This window comes from Aythya marila (genome assembly GCF_965140915.1).
Source record: "Aythya marila genome assembly, chromosome: 15".
NCBI lineage: Eukaryota > Metazoa > Chordata > Aves > Anseriformes > Anatidae > Aythya > Aythya marila.
In genome coordinates, this window is record NC_139056.1 from 15525118 (window position 1) to 15546827 (window position 21710).

General features: G+C 42.7%; 1 protein-coding gene across 1 annotated transcript; it reads left to right on the top strand.

Annotated features, from left to right (window-relative positions):
• Positions 1-3239: 3239 nt before the first annotated feature.
• On the top strand, positions 3240-13732 carry TEKT4 (tektin 4; the record flags this gene model as incomplete). The annotated part of the gene is made up of 6 exons (XM_082772629.1): positions 3240-3785; positions 9130-9200; positions 10283-10426; positions 10711-10933; positions 11733-11887; positions 13450-13732. 6 exons carry the CDS (start codon positions 3240-3242, stop codon positions 13664-13666), a joined length of 1356 nt encoding a protein of 451 aa, XP_082628755.1. The 3' UTR covers positions 13667-13732.
• Between the last annotated feature and the right edge of the window lie 7978 nt (positions 13733-21710).

The window sequence follows — 21710 nt, forward strand, 5'->3', positions numbered from 1 at the left end:
TTTTAAAGCAAGTCCGGCCTGGGCAGCTCAGGTCAATGCCCCTCTAATGTACCATATAAACTTTAATGTACTACCAGTCCACTTCAGCTATGCTTTATTTATTTATTTATTTATTTTCCCTCATTGCAAAATGCTGAATTACAGTTAAATGCTAGACGGTATTTCCTGGCTGTGTGGCTGATTGCTTGCCTTTTTGCATGGCTGGTTATTTGTTAGTACTGAGTGCTTCAAAGCTGACCAGTCTGTCCATCCTCCCAGGGAAGCAGCTCAGCTCTCTTTGCCCACCCGATTACATTAGCTGAGAGGGAGGAAACATCTTCTGGCACTTCACAACAGAGATACAAAAGTGACGGAACTGCTTTTGATGCAGAGGCACCACATCTCCTTGCCAGCCTGCATATTCAGGTTTTCTCTCCATGGAAATTGGGACAGTGCTGGAAGGGGATCCACAACTCCTCCATGGAGCAAGGCACTGACTCAGCTGGTGCATGCAGTTGGCCTGGGTGCTGTGAACAGAGAGCCCATCCCCAAGACAAAGGATGCACTCGCAGGCAGCACAGTGCCTCTGCTGCCTCCCCAAAGCCTCCAAATGAAGGCTCTGCAACCCAAAAGCTGTTTACCCCACAGCTAGAAAATCACTCTTTTTTGCCTCTGCAGCAATTTCCCTTGAGTTCTTTTATCTGTCCAGGCAGAGCAGCACACACAGCTTTGCAGCAACTCAGGTTTTGGTTCCACATCTCCCAGCAAATTATGATTATGCCATGTGAACAGTCTGTAGCTTATTTGCAGTAGACCTCTTTATACCTGGCAACCTAAAGGTTTGGGATGTACACTCCATGTTAGCGAGATTTCCCTACATTAGACGTGAGAACAAAGCTCCTTCTTCCAAAAAAATATACTTCAAGTACTTCTTTGCTGTGGAGCAGAAATGGTCCTCTCTGCTACCGGGATGTGAGAGGAAACCTTTCCCTTCTCCAAGCACAAGATCTATTCTCCATTTATGCTAATTTAAAAAATCAAAAATCAAACAGAAGACAGGGAAAAGAAACAGCAGCAATGAAAAAACCCATGGGCACCTGACATAAACAGGAGCATTTGATAGGGGAAGGGGAACTAGTTTCTGTAAAAAGGATTCCAGCCAAGAGAAATCTTAATCTATTGCATGTCAAAAGATTTGAGCTGGAAAACATTCGTGTTCTTTTCTTCCAGTATGTTTTGTCATCGTGTACTCTGGAAACATCTTGGATGGCTGTTAATAATTTATGTGGTACAGTGGCATACTAAATCACTTGGCTGTTGGAAGAGCTTTGAAACACAGGGTCCCTGGGTCTGCCCTGGATAATGAAGGGAACTCCTGAATCTGCCAGGTGCCAATAGGTTTTGCTTTTATTTCTTGCAGCAATGTGATGTACAGCCTGTTAAGACAAGATGCATCTGTTAACACTTGAAAGCAGACTTGGACCGACAAAAACAAAGCAAAACAAAACAAAAAACAGCCTGATGGCAAAACTCTCCAAAATCTGTTCCTTGGAAGCAATGTCCAGTTGGGATAACAACAATAAAGCTGCTCATTGAAGTAACACTTGCATTGGTTCAGGAAGAATTTACAAATTTTTCGTGCAGTGTTTCCCTCTTGGAGAAAACTATAATTTATTAGTCACATTTAGGACCAGCGACTCAGCCCAGCCTGCTGCTATGTTTGCAACCTCAGACACATCCCATCGTGGCCCTAACGGACCTTTCTGCAAAACTGCCTGGGTGATACTGACTGGGCTGTGATAAGATGCCACTAATAAGGGCTTTTTGGAACCCCCAAGAGAAAATGCTATTTAATAACAAATCTTTGCTGCTTATTTTCAAAAATGTATTTTCCATACCAAGAACTTTTAGTATCTCAGCAAGGCTTCTCCTGTAGACTTACTGTACTTTAAAAATGCAACATTTGCATAGATCACCATGCTGAGGAGGCTACTAGCAGAGGAAAGATGCAGGCTGAGGGCAACTTAAGGAAAGGAACAGATGGGACAGTTAGAGGAAAGATGCTTGAAAAAAAAGAGAGAGAAACAGAAGTAAGTCCAAAGGGAAAGCAAAGGGCACAGTGACTTCAACAGTGCAAAGAGCTCATCCAGTGGTGCTGTTTAATTAAAGGGCCAGTTATATCACAGTGTTTGCAAAAGGGAAGAGGCAGGATTTCTCATCTCTGCTGGGATTCAGCCTTCTTTTTCAACATTGCCCCTGTGGAAGGGAAATTTTGCTGGGGCCGTGCTGCCAGCCGCGGCACAGTGCATCTTTCGAATGCAAGTGCTCTGTCAGCAGCAACCTCTTGATCTCTCCAAGGAGTGCAAAGCCCTGTAGGACCATTGACTTTCTGTGGGTTTAGAGCGAACTGATCTAAACCAAAGCATTTTAAGCAGCAATTTGGGTGGCACCTCCCAGCAGCCGGGGTGCACACCTGGACACTGCTCCCCTCAGCACCCAAGGAGCCCCTTAGCCTGCACGTTACCGGGCGGGCGGCAGAGCACGTGGCTTCTTCTTCCTATTTTCTACTTAAGAAGGACTTTGAAGAGAGACTGCCGCAGCGCAAGGACGACAGTGCCCTCTGTTGTCCCCGTGCTTGCAGCACCCACCGCTGCGCTCCAGGCCTCGCCTTCCAGCCCAGCACTGGCAACCCCCAAAAAATAACCATAAAGCCCAGCCCACGCTGTCGGTGTCCCCCAGGGGCCAACAAAGGGGTCTCGGCCCCAGCCGGCTGCCACAGGCACACGCAGCGGCCGGGGGGTCGACGTTCAGAACGGGCCCTGTCAGGATCCTCCCCGTTCCCAGACAATGAAGGGCAAATGCGATGGCGGGGGGGGGAAAGGGAAGACGCTGAGCACAAGGAAGAGGCAAAACGCAGTAAGAATTATCTCTTTATTCCTTTATTCCCACCCGCGCACTCGCTCGGGAGAGTCACAACGGTTACAGCGCGAGGGAAACCCGCCCGGCGCCGCCATGACAGAAGCCGCCATGACACCACCACGGCGCCGCCATGACACCGCCAGCCCGCCACGGCCCCCCGCTCCCTCCCCATTGGCTCTCCCCGTTGCCACGGCAACAGCGACCCCACCTCGGGGCGCGCCGGCGCTCTGATTGGTGGCTGCCGTTGCCGCTTTCCCTGCTCCTCGGGGAAGGTTGCGGTTGCTGATTGGCTGCTGCCGTTGCCTAGGCGACGGCAGGACGCGGCGAGGCCTAGCGCAGCCATGGCGGGGCCCGAGGCGCCCGCCCGGCCCCTGCTGACCGCCGAGTCCCCGCCGCCGCCGGTGCCCATCTCCGCGCTGCCCCCCAAGGTGTACGAGGCGGCGCTGAAAACCGGGCCCGACTCCTCCAGCGGCCTGGCCACGGCCGGCTTCCGCAGCGCCAAGTACCTGCCCCCCGAGTGGCACCAGAGCAACTACTGCCAGTACCACCGGGCCTTCGCCAGCTGCCAGGAGGCCGAGCGCAACCGGGATGAGGCCAAGGAGCTGTGCGAGCGCACTGCTGCCGCCGCTCAGCGTGCCCAGCAGGATTCCACAGCCGCCCTGGGCCAGCGGCTGCAGGACATTCACTTCTGGAAGGGTGAGCTCCAGAAGGAGATCGAGGACCTGGATGCGGAGACCGGGCTGCTGGCAGCCCAGAAGCTGCGGCTGGAAAGGGCGCTCGACGCCACCGAGGTGCCCTACAGCATCGCCACCGATAACCTGCAGTGTCGGGAGCGCAGGCAGCCCCCGGACCTGGTCTGTGATGAGGTGGAGAGGGAGCTGCTGAAGGTGAGCGGGGCGGTAGGATGGGCAGGGCTGTTGGCAGCCCTTGCAGAGTGCTACCCCCTCTCCAAAATGCTGAGCGGCTTGGTCAGCAGGTGATAACTGCAGCATAAAGGTACCTTCTGGCAGGATGCAGAGGTTTGTTTGCCCTTCCTGGCAGCCTGGACTCTGTCTGTCGATCCTAAATGCAGGAGGGATTATTTAAAATCCTTCCTTTGTTTAAAAAATGTTTAAAATCACATGAGTACAATCAGAGGAGACCAGATCCATACGAAATCAAAGCAGAGGTTTCCTGTACCAAGCTGAGCATCACACTCTGGCATTAAACACTTTCCAGACTCTGCTTGGATTAAAGTCCCCTCATCTCTGCAGGTTACACTTTAAAAATGCAGTACCCCATGAGCAGACTGTGTAGAGGGACTGAACCTACAGTTAACAACTATTCAGGACATGTGAAACGCTGCCTGTTTCCATGTTCAAGAGAGCAGTCTCTGCCTTTTACTACCAGTTCTGATGCTGCAGTCTTGCCAAGGTTCTCAACAAGGTAATCTAACATGGCACTGTTGTGTCTCAGCCCAAGCCATCATTTTAATTGTACGGCAGGACAGCAGCATGGCTCTCTCCAATCAGTGCAATGTAGCCGTGTGACACCTGCGGGAGATGACAGCTCCAGACACACGGGGGGCCCAGACAGATGGTATTTCTGACAGTGTGACTTCAACAAACCTGATGCTCTCCTGAAATCTGCTCGATCATTTTCCTCCCAAAGAGGACTCTACTCTAGCTGACACTTTGTTATCTGTCACTGTGATCCAGCACAGCATGTAGATTGCCTTCAAAGCTGATGTAATTATTGTGGTTGCATTATGATACAGAGAACAGATTCTGGGTCATCTTTCATTCTTGAATGATACATATCCTACTGTCCCACAGATAAATTAATGAACATTGGCCTGCAGCTTCCAATATAATGGAAAGCTGATTCATGATAAGTTACTGATTAACCCAGATGATTAATATTTGTTGTTAGAAAAATACGTAAGAGAATTACAGAGTTGATGGAGTGCTAGTATTTAGCAATATTTTTAATAGGAGTAATGCTCAATTGTAATCATTACCTAAGAAGCTGTTCTAGTGAAAAATGCAAAAATGGGAGGATTAGTGTATGGAGTATTTCAGTGGTGTGCCAGACTGATTTTTGAATTGTTATAAAATACACAGTACAGAAACTACCTTCATCAGCTGCTGCTGCTTTAGAGAAAGATGTGAAATACAAGATTTACCCCTCAAAAAAATCAATTTTCTGGTATTTCTCTCCTCCTGATCTCTGTTTCAAAGGATAGTTTGTTCATTGCTAAGAAGTCCGTCTGCTGCTGCTAATTCTTCACCTGAAATTGTGATTCTTTGCGTGTGACGACAGACCATCAACAGCCAAGTGGGATGTCATCAAAAAAGAATGATGTGAGTTCAGCTGAGGCGTGTATACCAGCAGCAGATGGACTCCTGAGAAATGAAGATTTTGTTGCCATGCCAATGACCTTTGCAGTACAGAAGGAAGAGGAGTATATAATATGAGAGGAAACCCTTCCCATTTTCACAGAGGGATAGATTTTATGGCATGAATGTTTGCAAATAGATTCTTATAATGTGCCCTCTGTGGCTCTGCCAGCTTTTTAAGCTGCAGCTATACTCTGTACCTCTTTTGCTGCAAGAAATCGAACAGAACCTTGTATTTCTTACTCTCTCTAAAAGTGAGTAATAATTCTTCACACTCAGAGTTGCTCTTCCATGAATTCTGACTGTTCATTGCACAGATTTCAGAGTTAATGGCCCAGTTCCCTGATGGCTGTGTGTTCATTTGCTTACTTGGAGGAGCTATGCACATTTTATTACTAAAGTACTGACATACTTTTTATGAATGCTGCATACTTGTCCAGTCACTTTCTAATCTCAACTCTCCTAAGAAATGGTAACGCAAGGGAGACCAGGAGTAATTTATTCTCTTCAAAAATCTTCATCTCTTCTGCAAAAACTGAGAAATAGAAGAAATATTTTTCCAAAAGTCAGCGGTGTGAGGAAAGGGACATTCTTTTCTTTGCACAAGTAGTTTTAACTGTGTATGCATAGAACTGCATAGCTAATTTATGTTCTGGGAATAAGGGATTAAGGTATTTAAGTGAAAGCTCCTCACACGCATAGTAAAATCAGCTGTTACACAGAACTTCATAGGCTCCACTTAGCAGCATATTAATCTTTTCTTAATGCAGTTGTTAAAAAAAAAAAAAAAAAAAGCTGAAGAACACAATTATTTTCCCTATGAAAATGATCTTTGATGACTAAAAAGATAGTCTCTTAAGTAGAATCATTTTATTTGTTTGGGCTGCTGCACTGTAAACACCTAAATTCAGAAAAAGCAGTGCATGCATCTATCTTCTATGAGTTTTCTTGTTACTTTCATAGCACATATGAAATCTCCTCTGAATCCACCTTGTATCTGTTTAATGACAGTTTAGTATGTTTATGTGCTAGCATTTAATATTGAAGATGTAATCACTAGTACAGGACTTGCCACATAGCAGTATACTGTCAGTTAATCACGTTTCACTTGCGTTTATTCTGCATTTCAAGGTTATTTCTGCATATCCAGTATCCAGATTCATTAACTGAGTGCCAGATCGACTGTGTTCTAAGCAGATGTATTTACATTTAAGTCATTTTTTTAACCCAAGAACTGTATTTGACTCAGAGTGTTGACTTGTTGTGCATTTGCTTCAACAATGATGTCAGCCCCACTATTCCCTGATGCTGGAGACAAAGGCATTAGCCAAGATCCTGTCACCAATATAAAATTAAAAAAGTAGAGAGGGGATACAGTTGTGTGTATTCCTGCCAAATGCAATAATGGGGAGAGGAATCCAGCAGAAAACCCTTTCCAAACACTGATCTGTAGCTTTGCCAAGTGAACCAGTGCACAATAGGACAGTCCTGTACACAGACAACTCTGTTAAAAGCATAGCACCTAGTTCAACATCTTCAGACCATGGATTTTGAAGCAACTTGAGGAGAGCAGATATTTATGCAGTATTGATCTATGGCCCTTCTCCCGCTGCGATCCCATGAGCAAGCCACAGCTCCGCTTTGTCAGCGGCTGGATCGCGCTGCGATGTCTGACAGTGTGGTCAGGACTGTGTGACCTAGATCAGAGGATCTTCATCTTCAGCATGGTGCCACAGCTCCTCCCAGGCACGCACTCTGACTTCTGAACTGTTTTAAAAGCTAGGAGAAATCATTTATTAGATAATTATTGAAAATACATTGCCTTATACATCTACTTATTCACTCTAAGTAGCCTTAGACTGCCATTAATTAGGAGAACTCTATCTTCAGTTTTAAATGTTGTATTTGAATGCCTATCTCCTCAAAAGGGAAACAAGTTTTTAATTTTATTTTAGGTCATTCAACAAGGGAGTTCTTCATTTTTGCACTAGTTCACTTTTTCCACGTGTGACACTTTATCTGCTAAAGGAAGGCTTTTCTCATTTAGGATTGTGCACATTACTCACATGAAAATGATTGCCTCTCTTTTTACATGGAGACTGACTACCCAGCACAAAATAACAACAATTACTATAAAAGTAATTTCAAGTACTGTCTCTTTTTAACACTAAAATTATTTTAATTTTTTGACAACTCAGCCGTTGCAGTATTTCCTTTTTGCAGAAAGTGAATCCTGGTGTTTTCACAGTTTGTAAAGTGATACCTTCAGCTATGTATTTATTTTAATTGTGCTCATTTTAAGCCTTAAAAATAATATTTTTTTTTCCAGTCAAGATTGTCCTTTTCCATTTAGAATAAAATGATATTTTTTTACATTCCCTGATGGTTTCTTATAATGGAGAAACTGACACCGCAGGGATGTATGCGCTCATTTATTTGTCAAGAACAGTTCAAGGATCAGTGAGTGCCAGCAACGTTCTGAGTGTGAAGTCTATTAGTAAGAATATACTCCCTTAGTTGTCATTGGATGACTGTCATTGATGCACAACAGCAAAATTAATTAGAAGCTCTGTGGTTACAAAAGCTCTTTTCAAAATCTGAGCCTCAAATATTAAATTCCTTTAAATAATAAAAAAGAAAATGCATGTTGGGTAGGCCTTTATATAACAGCTTATAATCACCAGGCCAGTAAATCACTTCATAGAGCGTGGATAGTTAATCCCTAAAGCAACTTTATTACAGACAAAAATGAACACCAGGTACTTTTTGTTCAGTAAAAATCTTTTAGAAAGGATGGTCATTTTTTTTTTTGATCACGTTTGTGCTGAAATGGATGTTCCTGCTAAAAACAGATTGAACTGAAACTTCAGACATTGGATCTGTTATCAAGGTGAGGCAAAGCTTTGTGACTGTGAGCAGTCGCATCTTGCAGCCAAGAGGAAATTAACTTCTCAAACAACACTGCATATCTGAGATAATTCTGAAGTCCTTGGTACTAACCATCACCAGAGGCAAAACAAATTCTGGAACAAATGGGTCTGATAAAGTAAAGCTACAAGTGTCGTCAGGTTTATCTTGGGATGGCTGTCCTATACCTGCTGAAGCAGACTGACTGTTTAAATCGTAGAGCAGTAACTTCTATTTTTAGTTAATATAGAGCATTCAAAGGAAGCAGGCCAACCAGAAGTGTGATACTCCTTTATGTTAAGTAGCTCCTTATCACCATACTTCAGACAAACTTTATTTTTGGAGATCTGCAGGAATCTGCTGGCAGCCTTTGCCTTGCATGCAGTTAAAACACTTGTTACAGAGCAAGGCAGCATGCTCTGAAGGTGTCTGCAAGGACTCAGCAGATTCTGACTGCCAGTGTCTTGCCAGAGAAGCTGATCTGCTGCATCACATCCCAGTGCAAGGCAGCAGCCCCTGACATCTGAGTTTGTGCTTGCAGAGGAGAAAGAGTCCTGCCCAGCTTTGTGCAAGGCAGTGACTCTGGTCTCCTGCTGAGGACGGTGCTGTTGCCTTATTTTTTCTCTACTTCAAAGCTGTGCAAGTAATTCAGGTATTCTGTTTAATCTGGCAGAACACACTCTTTTTCATAGAATACACATGCAATATGAAAGTAATGAATCCCCAGGCTTTAGAAGTATTTATGTATTGCTGCCTTCATAGACTTATAGCTGAGTTACCTCAGTATTTGCTAACTCCAGAGAAGATCTTATCTTGTAATAATAAGGTAAGAGTGGGTAATGAGTGGAAGATTTGAGTGTATATCCACAGCGATTGAAATCAAATTGCTCTGCAGGATGGTATGTACTGCACCGAATATCATAGAAGTCTCAATGTTTTTATCTAGGAAGCTGAACTTATAAGAAATATCCAGGAGCTTTTGAAAAGAACTTTGATGCAAGCTAGTAACCAGATGCGGTAAGGTGTTTTTCTCAATACCTCAGTGGTTAATTTATATATAGGCAAATAATTCCTGGCACACCGGGGTACAACACCCAGTCGATAAAGTTCATACCAATGTGTTTATGAGCTGTGTGAATTCCATTTAAACCTGAAAAGATGTACTCACTGATGAAACTTTAGGATTAGCAAGGAAGGTAAGGCAAGGTGGGAGCCATGCCCTTTCATAATTTCCAGTATATTGCTTTATATTTTCAGTCCTAATTTCTAGTATGTGTATTCAGTTGTCCAGTTTTCCAACACTAAACCAGAATTTAATAAAATATTATCTGGATATTACTCTCTCTTTTTGCACCTTGTGATATATTGAAACTGTAAATCTTTTACAATAATTTGTCTGATCAAAGGACCTTTTCAAGATGAGTTTTTTGCCGCCAGATGTCACTATGAACTTACAATGTGGAATTTAACTCAACCTTCCATATCAGCTCATTGCACTTCAAAGGGAATATTTGTTTTTAATTTATATCAAACCCTTTTGAAAAAAGATGTTAGCCAAATCCTCAGGTGCATCAATATGATGGGGTTAACGCTGGAAACGCTGGTATTTTACTTTAAATTTATTTTTTCATCTGGTTCAATTTTTGCTATTCTACCAGATAAAATGAAATTTTATTTTTAAAAATAATGTTTTTAAATGTAGAATAATTTATAGTAGTTCTATTATATCAGTTATGGTATCAAAGTAATCTACTGAGTTTAGGCTTCTCTTTTTATAAATGTTTTAAGATCATTTTTGGATCAGCAGCATCACTGGGCGGCAGAATCTTTTTAATTCCTTAGGTAAGAGTGACATCTGGTGTTAACAGTTGATAAAGACTCACTGTCTTCTGTAATCTGAAGTCATTCTAATTAACTGGTTGATGTTTGACTCATTTAAATGACAACAAAGCAGCAGTTTCAACTCTTAACAAAAAGGAAAGTTTACCTTCTCAATTTTCTGTGACAAAGACACAGCCTATCTTCTTAAACATCTATAGTTATGTTGAATTGTATTGTTTTCTATTAACCATGTGTGATAATAATGATGGCCTTTTCAGATTAAATCGAGACCACAAAGAGATTTGTGAGATGGACTGGTCAGACAAAGTTGAAACGTACAACATTGATGATAAATGTGGAAGATACAATAACCAGAGCACCAACATCCAGTTTCATCCTAGCTCGGTGAAGTTTGAAGAGAGGTAAGCAGTTCTCATCATTATCCTCCACAAAAACCCTGGTAAGATATGATACATCCTTTGCATCAGTGAAAGCTATAATGCTGCTCTGAATTAAAGGTGTTATTGCTGCTTTGCACATGTGATGTCATTGCTTTAAAACAGCTACATGGATAGCAGTGGTAGTGCTACCATTTCAGCATGCCACACCACTTATGACGAAGTAGATTCCTTGTATGCAGACTGGTTTTGTTGAAGTTTTTCTTCGAAACAGTTGGCTTTACCCTATTTTATTTTTCTTCTTGCAGTGCATCAACACCAGAGACATGGGCCAAGTTCAGTCACGACAACATCTATAAGGCAGAACGAGAAAAACAAGCTTCAATTAATCTTCGTGCTTTAATTGATAATATTCTTCATGACGTATCTGAGGACCTGAGGATGCAGTGTGCTGCTGTTAATGAGGCTTTTGCCAAACATCTTGAGGAGCTAGATGATACAAAACATAAACTAGAGCATCATTTGAAAAAAGTAAGTGTTATTTTTGAAATGCGGGTTACAGGCATGATAGCATCGTTTGAGAAGATCATGGTAAAATTATCCTCTAGAAAAAAAAAATCTAAAACACTATTTTGTGTCAGTTTAGTATCTGATAAGAGTCTTCAGTGCTGGATTATGGCTCCAGTTCAGCTTGTTCTGCTGTCTGCTGTGCTGCTTCCGTAGCAGCAGCAGTTCCTGGCAAATTATAAGAGGTGTCTTCAGACTCTGCTCCTTCTCCAGTGTTGAAAAGCTCCTATTTCTGTGTTAGGCTATTGGGAGGTATGGAAAAAACAAGTCATTCCTTAGCACCTGTGCAGTAATGACAGCTGGGCAGACTCTATTTTCTTCATGTGTGTCAGTGGTTATGAAAGAGAAGGAATTCAGAATTTTCTGTCTTTTTCTTCACTAATGCTAGAAAACCATACAATTCCAAGCTGACCAGCAGTTCGTAATCCTATTCAAAATAACTTGAGCTTTTCTTGGATAATTTACAGTTAAAGATTTACAATTAAAAGCAATTCATGGAAGTGGGATGTGTTGTGAGGAGATGTGAAGAGTTTTTGAACAGGTTACAGCATATTTTCCGCTGCTTTTCAGCACAGAGATCAGATTCTCAGTGTAGGAGTAGAAATAAAGATGTCAAAAACACTTTTGTGCTTCTATTTCTTTTATATTCTGGCCAAATAGGAGGTCAAAACTGTAAGTGACTCATTGGGACCATGATGAAATGTATAGCATGCTCAGAGACGAGTTTTTCTAAACAGTTCTTTTTCTTGGGTATCCTTTTCAGACCCTCAAGGAGATTGGAGATCAAGAAGCTAACATTGCTGCTCTCAAGCAAGCTATCAAAGACAAAGAAGCCCCAATGAAAGTTGCCCAAACAAGGCTGTATGACAGATCTTTTAGGCCCAATGTTGAGCTCTGCAGAGATGCAGCACAATTCAGGTAAACACTGTTAAACAAGTTCTCCAAGATGTTCATTCTATCCAGAGGTGATGTTAGATAGCGTTTGCACTTTTTAGTGGCAACATAGGGCCTTTAGCTTTTATCGTGAGGTTTGATCTGATATATGAGAAATAATTCAATTGACTAAAATCACTGCAAAGAAAGCATTATTTTAACCTAATGTATTGACAAACAGAAAATGTATAGACACCACTCTGATGTTTACTTCTATGCTTTTTTCTCTGAACTGTGTAGTTTCTTTTTGATTTAAATGATCCAAAAAATCTGGCTACGTGTGGATAATTTGCCATTCTTTAGCTGTTAGCAAAAGTTCACCACAAGGTGGACCATGTGCTGAAAGAATTATGTTTGAAGTGTTGAGAATGTAAATGGGCTGCGCATATCCACAGTCTGAGACATGTCCTTAGTACTCCAAAGAACTGGGCTGGTGGCATTTGATTTTCAGTAATAATCCGTTTTAAAACTAGAGGTCAATAAATCCTTTCAAATTAAAGGTCTGAACGTCACATTTGTCACTTTTGATCTCATTATAAGCCTTGTAATTGATTCTCATCCTTCACATTTTCCTGCCCTTAGGAAAAGTGGGGGATCAGCTTTTGCAGGCTTACAATTTACTTGTAGCAAAGATGTCTTCCATTCAAAGCCAATATGCTGTTCTTTACACAACAAGGAAGAAGTTATAATTAATCCAAATGCTTTATGCCACTGCAGGCACACTCATTTAGGTCCTGATTCAGCAAATCATTCTTGTGCAAGCTTTACAGTATGTATGTTTTCTTTAATGGGATCTAAGGACATATTCAAGTCCTTTGCTGAATGGGCATGTGTTTAATTGCCATGCTTATTCTGTTTGTATTTACTCAGTTCCCATAGCATACAGGATTTTTGTTTTCCCAGGAAGTAAATATGTGCAGACAGAGATTGCAGTAAAGCACCTAACCTACACTTACTTTCAGCTGAAGTGATGTGCTTTTTAAAAATTGTATTTTTTTTTTTTTTAATGCCGTGCTGCTGCTTCTTAAAAAACCTACATGCATTTTAAGCGAAGACTGTTTTCTGATGCCTGGTACAAATATCATGTTTAATACTTGAGTTTTATACCAGTGAATAGATATCAAAAAACAGGCTTAAAGAAATGCAGATACAGTTAAACTGGGTAACTCACTGAACAATTTCTGTTTTAAAATTATTAATACAAGTGTCCTGCACAGTGGGAGAAGGTAAAGATGAATAGTTCCACTGTTCTTAGTGGCAAAAGGCATGCTTAATGCTATCTAAATCATGGGAGATTTCAGTAAAAAACTGAAAGTGAACTGGTTTTCGCTAGGTGTGTAGGATCTCAAAGAGGTCCTACAGGTCTAAGTCCTGTATCCCAAAGTCTCAGGTACCCTTTGATGCATTGGGATCAATCCCTCCTGTCTTTGTTGATGAGTGTTATGCTTCTGCAGCTGTTGATCTTTATTCCTGTTACAGTTCATATGTCCTTGGGAACACAGACTAGATTCTGCCCATTTTTATATTACTTATGTAATTCTGTTCAGGTTGATCAATGAAGTTGAAGAACTAACGGAGTCCATTGAATCTCTGAAGAAAAAACTGCTAGAAGCTGAACAGTCTCTGAGGAACCTGGAAGACACACGGATGAATTTAGAAAAAGAAATAGCTGTGAAAACAAATAGTATTTTTATTGATAGGCAAAAGTGCCTGGCTCATCGCACACGCTACCCTTTTACTCTTAAATTAGCAGGTTACCAGTAGTAATCTCTGTACTAACTATGCAAAGTCTGGAAGAAAAGTATAATTTAGATTCTTTCATAGAAAACACACGGGTAATATTATACACAGAAGTACTGTTATTTTCCTTATTTGTATTAAAATGCAGTAGTATAACACGTCTGGCTTTGAGTCCTGCCTTTAAAAAATTGGTCTGAGTGCAAATCTGTATAATCAGTTTAAAATACAGTTTAAAGGCAATTCACTGTATCTAGAAATTATCTATACCCTATTTGCATAACTTGCACAGTATGTGGTATTTGGGGTTTTCACCCTAATAAATGAATATGTTGGGTGAGTATTTAATAATGTACACAGGTGTGGACATACAAAGTTTATAGCTTTCTAGCATTTTCAGGCAGACTGAAATGAGAGCAATAAAACTGCTTGCCTGACAGAAGATCACATGAGCAGCAAGGAAATAGAGGATAGACTTTTAAGCTGTTCAAACATTATTAGTAAAAAAAAGTTTGCACAGGTTAGATGACAACATGACTATTGGCAAAAACACTCCCAGTCTGTGACACCTGCTTATCTAATCTGAAAATGAGTTCAAGGATTTTTAACTTTCAAGTCCATTCAATATGGCTTTTTTTTCAGGAAAAGAAAAAAAAAAAAAAAAAAGAAAGAACTAAACAGCTTGTGAATAGCAATCGTGCCTTTCAACTTAACCACTTGGATGTTGAATTGAGCTCTTGATCTTTTCCGCCTTTTCCCTGGAAGCAAGGCATGTGTTTGAACTATTATCCATAATGGAGAACGCATCAGATTCATCTACTCTAGTAGAGCAATGTAACAAATGTCATTCATCCATTAGCTTAGTAGGCCACTTGGTTGAAAATGTGACATGTGTCAAAAAAGGGAAATGATGACACAGAACTGATTTCCATTATGGTTTCCTGTATTACAGGTTTTTACTTTTAAAAAGCAGCTGACCAAAGAGAAAAAAAAAATCAACCTTCCCTTCCCCCCCCCAGCACACATATAAACCTAGCCAATGTACATCTCTGAATAGCCCTGCTCTGTTAACCAGAGCAGGAGAGGCCATTAGCCTATCTGTTTTGCTCACAGACAGCTATTTGTATTATCTTAACTCAGGATGTGCAGAGCAGTATTCAGCAATTGCCCTCCTGCTAAAAGCTACTACCATTTATTTCTTTGAAAACCAGCTGCATCAATGAGGGTGTTTGACCCAAGCCTCTATTTTGCAGGTTTTGTGTTCCAAGAGTTTTGTTTTGCATTTTTTAATAATTTCTTCTTTGTGATTATATTTTCATAGTCGAGACACTGAATCCTTGTTAGACAGAAATGGCATGTGGATTAAAAAGAAGTCAAAAGTCACTCTGCTATGCGTTTCTGGGTTATTCACAGAAACCTTTCAGAAAGTACAGAAAGGAGCAACATTTTCAAATTGACCTTTCTCACCCACTAAAGAAAAACCAAACTTGCTAGAGTTCCTTTCTTCCCACTAAGATTCGGACTCCTGACACCTCAGCTTTCCTCCTTTCCCCCAACACACCCTTTCTCCCCAACTCCTTCCATCTCCAAGTCAGTACAATTTATCTGATGGTTTGCTTTCAGCTGGCAGCACTGGAGCAGAGGTAATCCGAGGTGTATGCCAAGTGGCAAAAAGGTCAATCTCCATTTCCCTTATTTATGATGACCAGATTATCTCAAAAATCTCAATCTTGGAGAAAAAAACTGGAGGTGGGAACCATTTCCATTTCTTCAGTCCAACATCTATTACAGCAAAAGAAAAGTGATCTAAATCTCAGGTAGTAGAAAACTGAAGCAGTTGGGGTCAGAGTGGAATATGGGTTACAGTTATGGCAGATGGGACCATGGGACTATGCAAGGCCCCAGAACTATTATTTTGATTCAAGAGTTTTTCATGAGAGAGAAGAAGAGTGCTGTCATCTTCTCTGAGACTGTGTTGAGTACAAATAACCTTTTGCCCCATACAGGTTTGTAAATGGATCTTTCCCTAATTAAAGCCTATCAGTTTAATTTACCTTTGTGAACTAAATTACTCTGCCCTTGCTTTAGGCCAATCAAGGAAAATTTTGCTCTGGAAAACCTAATACATTGGCAGGGTGTAATCATTGCCCTATTCACATGGTAATAGATGAATACAAGCAAGTTGTAAGGTTTTGAATCAGATACAGGAGCTTCAAGTTTCTGTAATTATTTTTTATTTAATTGCTGATTTTTAAAAATTCATAATTGAAGCCACCACTGTAGCATGTAAACAAGTTTTTATATTATTATTTTTTTTCACAATGCATTTTAAGCTGAGGATTTACCAGGAAGGATTAAAAAGATGTTTTAGCTGGTTCTCACATGAGTTAGTGTCATGGGTGAGCTATAGCTTCCCCATGTATGAAAAGTATGAACATTTTGAACTTCATTAGGATTATATATATATTTTTAAATATATTGTTATAGTTTGTTATCCTGAAAGATTTCTGGTCATGAAGACGAGGTCTAGTTTCTGGAAAGTCTTGGAGTTTCTGCTTACAGATGGAGGAAGAAATTGCTGGTGTGATAAATGATACTTCCACAATGCTTGGTACAGGACCCTTAGAAAACAAAAACAAGAACAAAAACCAGGAGTGAAGACCCACTAAACATATATTTGTTACTTACAAAGAGATGACTCTGCGAGGAGAGGAAAGGTTACAAACAGGAGATAATACTTGCATAGTATTTTTTATCACAGATAGTTGATTTTCTCTAAGACTGAAGCTTAGAACAACTGTCTCATAATTTCAGCCTCGTACCATTTCACAGGTCACTAAAAATTTAATACCAAAGAGGCAGACACCAGCACTGAGATGTTCAGGTAGGATTCTTCAGAAGTATCTTTCTCCTCTTTGGGCCCCTGACACTTGACACAAACAGAGCCTACTTAAAATACTGATTTTTAAGAGTCTGTGTAGTAAAAAGCCACAAGGACAGCCAGTAACACCAGATGTGTCCTAAAGAAATGATCTGAACACAACAAGTTTTCTTCTATTGTTCTCCAAGATTCTGTTTGAGGCAATTTGCGGTGTAATTGCAAAGATAACCTGCAGGGAAGAGGAAATTATTTTAAAATCTTTTCCTGAGCACTTTTTTCCAGTAATTTCTAAGTAGTCTCTTAGATCTGCTGGCCACTCTAAGCAAATTGTGTCCCAACATCAGTCTTGGCAGTAATAAAAGTCACGGTAACGACTTTATGGCCATGCACGGCGCTCATTAGTGCCCTGCGCTGTGCATGGGATGTAGCTGGTAGCCAGGCCGCACTCTGGCTCCACAGGCTCCTTGCTACCTGCCGTGACAGTCTGAAATGCTCTTCTCAGCTGCTGAGCTCTCATGAGGAGGACAAGCAGGACGTGGTGGGCCCTGGGCACAGTGGGCTGGGCAGTGGTCCCAGAGGGGAGCCCACAAAGTCCTGCCCCTGGCCTGGCACAAGCCTTGGCAGGCTCTGGAACACAGCACTCAGCACACCCCAGGCCCTATTCCCATCTGTTACACCCCATATTCCACATCCAGAGTGGCAGCAGGGTCTTTGTATCATTGAGAAACAAATCCCAGGTGAACGAGCATGAGGAGAATTGTCTGAATAGGGAAAGGTCAGTGCAGCTAATAAGTCCATGAACAAACAGCTTGAGCTGGGCTTGACATTAATAGCATCATTGGATATTATTTATTAACTAACTAACATTCAGTGAACTTAATCATCTTGAAATTTTCTTACAATATATTTGGAAAATAGCCACCCTCTATTTGTCATTTGTTCTTCTCCTGTTCATAATCAACATTCATGAAGTTAATGGATGGAAAATACTTCATGTGCCCGGGTACCTATCTAGATTGTGAACAAACTGTACTGTGATGCGTTGTCATTCAAGCTATTAAATCAACACTCGAGACCACAATTAAACAGAGGGGAGCAGCGAGGAAGGCTGCCTTCAGCACACAGCCCTGCAGCGTCTGCTTGCTCCACGCTCTGTTAGTACAGGCTTTGTGCTCTCCCTTCCCTGGGAACACGCTCCTCACCAAACAGATGACTATTACAGTTTCTTATTGAATGATTTTGTGTTGGTTCCTTCGAAGAAAGATTTCCCGAAGAAAGGCTGCCCTGGACCTGCCACGCTTGGCCTGCTCAGAGGAGCAGGCTTCGTGCCTTGTAATGTCTTCACTGAGACCAAAACACTCACAGTGCATGGGAAAAGGAGCTCATCCTCCGAGATGTTGAGTGCCTTTAGTTCCCCAAAGTGCCTGTTGTCTCAAAAGGAGTGGCAGGCCCCTCAGGTTTGCATCCTGCCTGCCTCCATCCCTGAACAGGGACCCCTAGCCTGGTTTTACTGCTTTCTGGTGATGAATGCAGTTGTTTCTATGACAACCTCACTACAGCATCCTTGTTTCGAAAAGTCGTGGGTACTGGGGGTGTTTTGCTTTGTACCACATGCCAGGCACATGCACCTTGGTCCTACAAGACCCTCTTCAGCTTTCTTAGAAGGAAAAAAAAAAAGGAGAATTGGAAGATAGAGCGGGTAGGTACCTCTTGAGAATTTAGGAGGCCTGGACAGTAAAAAAATCCTGTCTGAAGCAAGCCCAAGTTGACAAGTGTATTGGGGCACCTGGCTCCTAGGTCAATATTTGAATCCCAAGGGTTTTGATAGGAATTAGGAAAATTATACTTTATCATCATCCAAGACATTACTGTTATGTCGTGAGCAAAATCAACTGCTGCAGTAATGCCCTGCTGCAGAGGTGGATTTTACCCCAAATGCTTAGGAGGATGACAGCTCCAAACTGGGGTATGGATGGGGGTGGTTTGCTGCAGTGTCAACCGCCTTTTGACTGCAGTGTCACCAAGACTGGGCACTCCAAGTGTGCAACAGCAGCAGGAGAGGATGAAATCCTCAGGAAAAATGCCATTGAGGGTAAAGAAATTGTTTCTCTTTAAAAGCAGTAGGAAGATTAAGTATTTTATTACTGTTTCTTGGAGGATTTATATAAAAATAATGACAGAGGAGAAAAAGTGAATGACCTTTTCACATAGTCATGCAGTTAATCAGGAAAACTGAAATGTTTGCCATGGAGTAATTCAGGAGATTTGTAAAAAAAAAAAAAAAAATCTAGAAAGGAAATAACTCTGAAGATGGGTAGAAATTCCAGACTTATTTCTTAGAAACCTTCATTGTTTTATCCTTTAAAAATTCAAAATTCTGCCAGTGACCTTCCACGCTATGGGACAGAGATCTCTTTCAAATCAAGGGGTTTTATTTTGTTTAAACCAAAGCAGCACCAAGACAACTGAGATATGTCCAGAAAGAGACAGGATGTGGGCTCTCTTCAGCCAGTTCCTGGCATTTTGTGACACCAGCTTTATCCCAAGGATAAAATCAAGCTGCAAAACTGAGGGAGGAATCAGAAAGCTTTGTAGCTCCCCTCCACGTGAATCAGGCACAGGCTATAGCCGTGAAAATGCTCTCAGGCTTCTGTTTTTGTATTTCAAGAGCTGTAAACAAAATGCATTGTGCCAGCAAAACAACCCCGATCTGCAAATCATGCATTGCTCTTGGCTTCATTGCCAAAGGATGGGTTGATGGAGCAGAGAGCAGCAAAGAGGTGGAAAATTGTTACCCTTCAGCTTCCTGGGTGGAAGCCAGGGCCCCCAGAGGACTGGAAGTTGTCAGTGCCTCTGGCAGAAAGTCCCCATTTGCCGGTCTGGGCTTTTTTAGGGGAGAGCAGACAGGCAGGGTGGCAGAGCCACGGAGCAGCCCCAAGCATTGAGAGCAGCTTGTAAAGGGGTTGATGAACTTCCCATTGTTTGTTCTGAGTGTTCAGGATGGTTGAAGATGTCTCCACAAAGCAGGGGGTGCCTCCAGGAGGGTAGTGGCTGCTCCTCTCTGTCTGCCTGCCAGGATGAGGCTTCCTGGCAGCCCAGGGAAAACAACGCAGTTCCTGGCAGTCATGGGGCTGTAATCAGCTCTTACTTAGCTGTAGCTGTGCAGATGTGGGCTGGAGCTTTCCTCGTTGTGTAGACATTTCCCCAAACCCTCCTGGACTTGCAGAGAGCACGGTGCAACCACACGGGGCACTTGAGTCAGCAGGACTCTGGTGGAGCTCAGTGCTGGCTGCCGGTTGTGGCAGCAATGTCTGGACCATGAATAGCTGCCCAAGTGATTCATGTCATGTCCATTTCAGAGAGAAAATGGAAAAGAGGGATAACAGGGTGGTTCTTCTTCAAAATACCATGCAGATTGTTTAAACCATGTTCAGAGATTGAGCAAAAAACAATGGGGTTTGTCCCAGACATGGGATGGCAGAAGGTGACAAAATCGTGGAGACTGAATGTAAGAGCTTCTCTTTATTTTTAAATGTTTGTAGTTTTTCCTCCCTTAACCAGCTCCTTTTGAGAGCCTGTTAACTGGTGAATCATTGCTAGAGGGAATTGACCCAGCCAGCGCTGAGTCAAGGCTGCTCAGCGGCCGGGGGGGAGGCAGGATGGGCAGAGCAACAGGGCGAGGCTGCACATTGCATCCTAGCTGCCTTCCCTGAAGGGGAAGGCTGGGCAGAGGCTTCAGTAAGTGACGCAGGACTCTGGAGGGTTTGTGTTTTGGGGCTGTTTCATTTGCTAGGCAAGAAAATGATCTGCAGCAGCATGAGCCCACCAGTGCACCAAGCTGCCCGCTGCAGCCTCCAGCACGCCCAGGTGGCAGTGTCCACGGGGCTGAGAACTGCAGAGCAGGATCACACAGGGGATAAATTGAAATCCACCCAAGTCCTTGGCTGTATTTCCATTTCATACACTTAGCCTGTAATGATGGAGTGCCTTGCTCAGATACGGGCTCATGATTAAGCATTGCCTTTGGGCCTTGCAAATAGAAGATCATTTTTATGATTGCTGCAGTGTATGAGCTCTTCATAGGAGAGGCTTTTAAAATCCGAATGGGTTCAAGCGTGCAAGAGATTAATGTGGGGCTGCATGCATCTATCTCAGTCTGCAAAGTCCAATTTATTTTTGCGAAGGCCATTTGGGTTGTAAAACGGCGCTGTGCTTTCTGCGAAAGTCTGGGAGACTTTTTCTGCATGGTGGTCACTTGTCTGGAAACCTGGCAGTGGGTGACCATTAAAAGCTGATCCAAGTCTTTTGCCAAAAAACAGAGAGCCGGCAGGTCTGCTGCAGCGCTCACACAGCAAGCAGCTTTTTTACACTTCCAGCAGAGGATGCTTTGCTCGGTGCCTCTGGCACAAGGAGCAGTGCTGGCCCGGTGGAGGTGCAGGGCTGTGGGCTTCACATCAAGTGCTGGACCGAGGCAGCAGTTGCTGAGAATATTCTCAGCGCAACTTAATGAGTGCTTCATAGAAAAACCTATAAAGCCTTGTGTAAGCCTCTACTGGCTTCCATAAACCAGGAAGGAAGAGCTTTGCCTTCGTAGCCCAGCTTACTCTGAGTGATGGTAAAGCTGAGCGAGCGAGCTCATATGTTTAATTAATTTCAGATTATTGCTTCCTGCCTCATGAGTCTAGAATGGAAACTTCTCCAGGATCTGTGCTCCCTCCCCTAAAACCTGTGCTGGGAAGGATTAAACCCCTCCACCCTCCCACACTCTTTGCACCCCTCTGAGGTGGCTGTGCCAACACGATCTGGTCACTGGAGCTGTTACACGCTCAGTTTGCTTTACAGGCAAGAAAGACTTTTACAAGGTCTCCGTGTCTCCAGAGCTGATGATGCAAGCCCATACGCAGCTGTCTCCTTCAATAAAATAAAGACTTAAAGTAGGCAAATCTGACGCTTTCCCCAGCCGATGACTGTGGCAGAGCTGGCAGGCACCCAGCCAACGCAGCGCAAATCCACGCCACTGTTGCTGCTCCCTGATCTCCCAGAACCTTATCCTGGCCAGCCCCAGCACCCAGCACCCCCAGCCCTGGCACCCAGTGCCCCCAGCCCCGGCAGCATCCCCAAGTCAGCACCGACACCATGAGAGCTGGTCTGCCTTGTGTGAGCTCAGTCTTGAAGCATGAGGAGCCAGAC